The sequence below is a fragment of the Haliaeetus leucocephalus genome, unplaced genomic scaffold (assembly GCF_000737465.1).
Source record: "Haliaeetus leucocephalus isolate CR32 unplaced genomic scaffold, Haliaeetus_leucocephalus-4.0 Scaffold210, whole genome shotgun sequence".
In the NCBI taxonomy this organism is placed as follows: domain Eukaryota; kingdom Metazoa; phylum Chordata; class Aves; order Accipitriformes; family Accipitridae; genus Haliaeetus; species Haliaeetus leucocephalus.
The window spans coordinates 335745-343260 of NW_010972646.1; the positions used below are offsets into that span (position 1 = coordinate 335745).

Sequence of the window (7516 nt, forward strand, 5' to 3'; positions counted from 1 at the left end):
TGTGTAATTCTGCATACACAATCTGTATGTAATATGCAAACTCGTAGAGTACTTAAATGGCTTACGTATCTTGCCTAGGGCTTGTCCCTCACCTCCCAAAGGCCCTGCAGGTGGCCAGTCCCAAGGTGTTGCCTTAGCCTTCTTCTGTGGAGAAAGACGGGAGCCTTTTGGCCTTCCTTTCCTCTCACTCCTTACTCTACAGGCAGACTCTGAAGTAGTCACGTCAAATCCCACCCTGGCCCGATATGAAGGAACCCAGGCTGCTTTGTCCACCTTCTGTGGCTGTTTCTGGAGTTGTAATGGAAACCTCTCTGGGAACAAAGCTATGCTGTATTTAACTGCTTTTCCTTGCAAGGACAGAAGAGAAGGTTGTCCCAGGCGAGGGAGGCAACACCATATGCTGCTCTTCTGATATGGTCTCTGTGTCAGCCAGCTCTTCTGTTTGCTGATGCTTAAGTCCCTGATTAACCCCTTCCCGCTACTTATGAATCCACAGCTTCCAGAAGGAACAAGTAAGCCCAGAGACCGAAATGTCACCTTCACAGCTGTGGAGATGACCAATTATGCTGGCCTCCCTAGGAGAGGGCAAGCCCCTTCTCCCAGTCTCATCAGTAGCTCATCTTCCATTGTGTGCAGTATATCCCTAGCTAGGCATGAGCTGTTTGTTGTTAAAGGTCATCTAGCTGTGCATCCCTGGTGAGTTGGCACTCCAGTGCTGGAGGCATGACCTTGGCACCCTCTGATGAAGAGGGCAGAGGCAGGTCCCTGATTGCTGGTGTCTAAATTAGGGGCTTGTTTGGGAGCAGCTGGCTTTCTCTGAGGGGTGTCTGCAGCAGGCATGCTGCCTGACAACCTCTCTCTGCCTCCGAGTGTACTCAGGATGGAGGGGTCTGCACAAGGCAGCAGAGGAGCACGTGCACGCCACAAGAGGTGGCCAGCTCTGCCCACGCACACCACGTCTTCAAGCACCAGGGCAGCGTGGGGACAGGATTGTCCTGTGGCTCTGTAACAGGGAGGCTACTTCCACTTTTGCTCATTCTTTAATGCTTCTGGAGGGAGTAAAGGGCAAGTCCTTGCAGCTGAACTCTGATGTGGAAGAAGATGGCAGCTGGGGCAGAATGAGTGCTGCAGCACTGCTAGGAGACTTCCCTAACTAGGCAGCCTCTAACAGCCAGGCACACAAACAGCCACAGAAATTCAGCAACCTTTAGCAGCCCTATGCCAAATCCCCTACAGCCACTAGTCTCACAGTGTGCCTGCAGGCAGCAAGCTAGCTAACCAAGGGCAGTCTGCTTTCCTGGCAGCACAGGGACAGGGTGGCCAAAGTACCTTCAGCCACTGGGAAGGGTACCACTGCCAGGTGGTTTGGGTTAGCGTACGCTGCTGCCTTGCAAACTCAGGAGCTCAGTTAGAAAGTTAAAAGTCTCTTACGCAGAAGCCCCAGTGCAGACCTCTAACAACACACCAACGGCTGGTGAGCAGAGGGACACGAAAAGTAGGAACTGGAAGAGCGCACAGGCACAGCAAAGCAAGAGGCACTGGCAAACACAAATTCAGCCTATGTGGGGAGCAACACCCTGTATCCACCAACAGCTGCTCTGGCAGGCCCTACCAACGCTGTCTCATGGGCACAGAATTCCAGGTGTTGGAAAAGGTTCTTGATGTGAAGGAGAAATGAAAACACGCAAGCAAATGAGATAGTAATTTACCTCAGAAGACTAACCTGGTGGTTAGACGTAGTCATTGTCGGTGAGGTTTTGGTGGTGGTGGTGGTGGGGTTAGCAACAATGGCTGAGGTAACATACTGACTTAGATGCATCAAAAATGCATTCTGCTGTGCCTGTAAAATATGTCACTGCTCTATGTGCAGGGCACAGTCAAATCCCAGATACCTTTCCAGGACAAACATCAGGGTTAGTGAACTTTACACATCAGCGTGTGACAACATACTGTGCATCAGTAACTGTAAGGATGCAATGGGAGTTTAAGAGTAAACATTTTATTTTAGATTAGATGCACAGGATTAGCTACAGGCTTCAACAACACAAGTCTTCCAACTGGTTTAAAGTTGTTAGGACATGGTGCACCTGGGAACTGTTTCTCCATTGGGGAATCACTTCCCATCTTGTGTTCTCCAACTGGAACAGCACTATCCTTTTCTGTGGGAAGGAATTTTCCTTGCCAGTGAGCTTTGCAATTCTAACTTCACCTTAATTGTCGTTTAATCAAGATGAAAGAAATATCTTAAAGCTCTCCTCCCTGTTCCAGAACAAGTGTAGATGCAAGAGTCAGGAACACTCTAGCAAGCACCCACAGAGAAGCAAAACTGAATTCCTGTCCATTTTTTACTTGATCCCAGGACTCCATCAGCTTTTGTTTTCTGTTCCAAGGGGAAAAGCCATTTCCAGCATTGTACAGCTGAGGTAGAATGTGTCACGCTCAACAAGGTCCTTAAACAAGATTTATGCAGAGCTGTTTTCTCCACGGACATGCTGGTGCCTCTGCTTGAAATTTGGAGTTTGCCTCTCTTGTCTGCATGGCTCCATAACATCACAAAATAAAGAGTTTTCTTGTGCATTGTCATGCTGAGTTATTTCCACTTATTTCACTGCATCTGGTAGCGCATAGCCTTTTCCAGAAGAAACTCCAGCTTTCAAGGCTGCTGGCCAACTTCGGGTTTCATAGTAAGTTGATAAGACATCAAAGACTGTCAGGAATAGAGACATACCGTGCTATGATACCAGTATCACTAGGAAGCTCTGTAATACACACCCAACGGCTGCAAAACATCAGGAAATTATAACAACTGATGCCAGAGGTTAGCATGGGATTTGCATTCCCTCTCATTTAAAATCTGATGGGCAAGTGTTTGAGGCAGCTCATGCAGGAGCAGACAACTATTTTCAAGATGACTTTGGGGAGCTCTGGCTAGGAAAAGCAGAGCCTGTGTCACCTGAAGCAAGGTGCTGCTGGTCACCATTTTGACTAACCTAACCTATACTGCCCGTCTGTGCTGCTGACAGTACACCCATGGTGGGTCATACCTACTGTGCTTCCACCATCGCTTCTCAGATGCTGTGTCTCCAGATCAAGGCTCCCATGGGACACACAGTGGTCTCTAGCAGCTATGCTTCGTGGTCTGCAGAGCCCTCCAACACCTCCTCTGCCTCGTGCAGACTGAGATGGCAACAACATCCTCATGCCAGAGGTAGGAACTTACTAGAGCCAGCCTAGGACACGAACCCCTCTGTAGTCCTTAGAGGTGTTCACATTACAAAGCCACAGACTGCCAGCAGAGGTGGAGGAGCATGAGCACATCCACTGATATGACAAGGTGGCCTAGATCACAGTCATGACATGGAGCCATCACAGTGGTATAGCACACGAACACCCCACCCTGGTATTGTAAGCCTTGCCTTGACTGAGCCTGACACAGGCCTGACAACTTCTGTCCTCCCTTGCCTGGGACCTTGTGTGACTTGTAGCAACAGCATCCTCCTCGCATCTCCCCACACTAACTGTTTGCTGCTTTGTGCAAAGCAGGGATGATGCAAGTCCTGCTCCCCTGAGAACGGGCTGATGCAGAGAAGCACACAAGACCTTCAACATGGGGGCAGCACAGATAAAACCTAGTAAGAGAAACCTCTGCTCCCTGTTTTCCCCCATTACTCAGCACTGGGCCTCCATTTTGAAAACACTGCTGCTTCAGCCACTTGATAGCCTCTCCCCTCCTCCAGCCCAGCCCAGTGACAGGACATGGCTCAGCCTCTCACCTTGATTAACTGCCAGTGTCTCTGAGTGGTAGTTCTTGGTGTTAACGGTTTTCACCATGTACTCACGAATGGGGAGGCGGGCTGTTTGTAAGGACTGCTCTCGTGCCCTTTGCAGAGTCAGCTTCTGCAAGGGAAACAAGAACAAGATGCACAAACCTGCACATGCATAGCATGCACATCATTTTGGGCACAAGCAGCTACAAAGCTGAAAACTGTCGTGTTTCACCCAGACTGCTGCAGTCTCTCTCAGTCTGGTGCTGGATCCAGGCAGAACCTTGAGGAAAAACAGGTGGTGGCAGAACAGTGATGTCTCAAATCAAGGCAGCAGCAGCACTGGGTGCTACCAATGGGACGTCTCTGCTCTCATGAGAGAATGGGGCAGACAGCACCTTCTGGTTCTGACAGGCTACTACCCACCTTGTGAATACTTTCATCCACCAGGCCTCCGAGGACGTACACTTTATTTGGATCAATATCTTCAAGGACTAGAAACAAGATAAGCACTTGCTCACCACCACACAACAGTAAAATCCTGCATGATACCATTTTCCAAGCAAGACTCCACTTCCATGAGAAAGCTGTGGCCAAAGTCACCCTTTACCCTGGAGCCTCAGACTGTGCAGGAGCCTGAGGCTTCAGAGACAGAAGCATCTGCCTGAACCCACATGCACACTGAAAGGGGTAGATCAGATGCAGGCTGAAAGCACAGAGTGCCAGAGACACCATACGTTTCTGCTCCCTTTAACTGTTGTCTGTTCTGAGATCTGGCTGATCTGGTCAGTCTGATCCCAATCTGCTCGGCAGACACCTCCCCACTGTCAAGGTCACCTACTAAAACCTTCCCCCATCCTTATCAGGTTCTTTATCAGAGTAAGGCACTTGCATAAAACAAGAAAGGGATTTAAGTCCCCAGAAACATGTGGCTGCTTAGAAATGGAGGGAGAAAAATATATGCAGCAGCAAATTAAGCAATGTAGCTGCTGCATTATTTCAGAGAAAGATGTTATTTAGACTGTATCCAAAACTGCCACAGCATGTCTACTTCGCTGCTTCATAGTATTACAAACTGCAGGGGGTCTAGACCCAGGTTTTAAGTGAAGTCTGCTGCAGATCACACACAACCCTGAGTCAAAACCTTACCCCCCGTCAGAACAGATGGAGATAGGAACAGATTTAGCATCAGAACTAAGTACACAGTACATCTCATCCAATTTGAGACAGTGAATGCTTGGAATTTCATCACCTTAAGTATGAAATAGTCTCAAAAAGAAAAGCTTAAAATAAAAAAATCAACGTTTTGCCCTAGTTCCCCTGTGCCTAAAGCATGTACAATATTTACCATTCTCAGAGTCAGGAGTGAGATAAACAATTGCATCTAAAGGAAACAGGTCCAGGTAACTTTCTTCAGTTGTATCCATCTGAAAAATGCAAGACGGGGAGAAGCAGCCCATTAGCCCAAAGTCCATCTGCCAGAGCAAAACCCACTGCCAGACATGGAAATAAACTGGAACTGACACTAGTGCCTCAGGTGTTTAAACTCCTACAGATAGAGTGCTTTTTTTTAAATTGGAAAATGTTTCTGTATGAGCACTGAACAATACATATCTCAAAATCCATTAAATTCTCTTCTCATCAAAATCCATAGACATGGTTTGAGGAAGAGAGATCAGCAATAATTACCTAATCTTAAATGATATTCTAATTCTTTAGAGATTCAGGAATCTCCACTTCAGGTGGTTTTCTCTCCTCACTGCTACCAGGTGCCGCCCCACATGCGCTGTAGAACACATGGCTCAATGTCACTGCCATAACCTGTATGTGTGGGTCTCATGCTCGAGTCAGACCGAGCTCGGTCCAAAAACTCAGGACAGGAATGCGTGACCTGCCCAGAGCCTGACCAAGCTTACATGTCTGGCTGTCCCCAGTATTACAGGTCTCTCTGCAGAAGGAGCATCCGGAGAAGGAATTCTCCTCCTGCAGGTAGGAAGGACACAAGCTCTAACCTGAAGGCCTTGCACATCACCCCATTATATGTCAGTTCTTGTCTCCTGCCAAAGGGCAAGAAGATCTGACCTTAACCACTGTCAGTGAACGGCATTCCCACACCACTCACAGCACTCATCCCAGCCCACCTCAGCCTGTCCTTGGGTCAGCACTGAGGGCCAGCACTGTGGCTGCAGGGCGCTACGAGCCTTGAAAGCACTGTGGTCAGAGACCCTTACCACATAATTGGAGAAGCCGTCGTTCATGCGAAAACACTCTTCGTAGATCAATGAGCCCACCACAAACTCCGTCAGACAGAGCCAAAACGGCTTCTTGGCCCGCCTGTTTGCCCCGTAGAGTCTCCTGATCTGGGAGGCGAGGCGGCTTGTTTCCTTCCAACAAATAACAAGCACAGTGACCCACAAGTCCAGGGGCAGGGGGTAACATGGCTCCATTCAGGGCCTGCAGACTTCCACGATGCCCGTGTCACCGGCTGGTTGCTGAGGCTCTGGAAAGGCTGTTCCTGGGGAGCACAGCTCAACTGCCTCTAGCTCTCAAGGAAACCCAGAGACCTGGGTGTGCAGCCAGCCAGTGCTGGAGACCAGGCAGCCATGGGCAAGCCTGGGGGGTGAAGGGACAGGCAGAGACAGGAGGGGCCAGCATGACCCCAGACGCTGAGCCCAGGAGAGCTGCTGCGTGTACCCTCACACATCCCAGCTCTAACTGAGCTGGAGGGTTTCTTAGTTTCCCAGCACAGCTACAACAGACCAGTGATCTGCCCCAGTCACCTCTCCCTCTGATGCTTTCCAGAGCAGAAGCAGAGAGGGACAGACAGGTTAAGAAGAGCAGCTGTCAGGCCGTGTTGAGCCTATGTCAGGGCACATCCCCAGGATCTCCCCAGCAGGCAGTGACAGCATATTTCCATACATTCTGTATGGTATGTCTAAATATTTTGATGGTTTTAATATTTTGTACCAGCCGTGGAAACTGGTTTGCTGCTAGGTGACTGTAAAAGTGAGATTTGGTAAATAATTATTAGAAATCTATAATAACACTATGATTGAAACAATAGGCAAACGTATAGCCAAGCAATTAACTAGTGGAGGTAGTTACTCCTAAGTTTTGCAGTTCTTTGCTCTTATGACTAGATGTTCCTGTACGCTAGATGAGAACAATGCTGAAACTGACCACGTGTGATTGAAACTGCGTTAAGCTTCAAGATCAAAGAGCAAGGACAAGAATAAAGACTTCAGGGACAGCCAGCAAGAACTTCAAATGGGTCGGTGGTCACAAAAGCAGCCCTTCGACTCAGACGGATCCTTCCTTGCGCATGATCGGATGTAGGCAGTACTAAGATAATCAGTTGCAATCATTTTTATGTATATATATACTAATCTGGTTAATACGCAATTAGTTATTCTATACAACCCGTTAGTGCTAAAGCTGTGGCATGCGCGCGAGGTGGACTTATCCCCTGCGCACCCCGCGCTGCAGTAAAGAACGCCTGCTTCCTAAAACTCCAAAACGAGCCTTAGGGAGTTTCTTGGACCGGCTTTTTCGCTATCAGCAGCACCGGCGCAGGAGGGCAGAAGCAAGCCGGGACCCCCGCCGCCCCCGTACCTTCTGCGTCATGCAGTCGGCCATGCCGAGGTCCACGCAGAGCCGGGGCCCCGAAGCCTTGGCCTCCAGCAGACGTTCCTTCACCAGGGCGGCCGAGGCCCTCCCGCCATCCCGGCTGGCAGCCCCTGGGAGGCAAAGCA

The 7516-nt window shown here is 49.2% G+C and overlaps 1 protein-coding gene across 1 annotated transcript in view; it reads right to left on the reverse strand.

Annotated features, from left to right (window-relative positions):
- Positions 1-2051: 2051 nt before the first annotated feature.
- Positions 2052-7516, reverse strand: part of TRMT10B (tRNA methyltransferase 10 homolog B (S. cerevisiae)) — a 6919-nt gene continuing 1454 nt past the window's right edge. Inside the window, exons 2-7 of the mRNA XM_010566455.1 lie at positions 7377-7501; positions 5996-6148; positions 5113-5191; positions 4191-4258; positions 3774-3897; positions 2052-2707 (exon numbers count right to left, since the gene is read on the reverse strand). Coding sequence (XP_010564757.1) covers positions 2601-2707; positions 3774-3897; positions 4191-4258; positions 5113-5191; positions 5996-6148; positions 7377-7501 — 656 coding nt within the window. The 3' untranslated portion in view covers positions 2052-2600. The remainder of the gene's footprint in view (positions 2708-3773; positions 3898-4190; positions 4259-5112; positions 5192-5995; positions 6149-7376; positions 7502-7516) is intronic.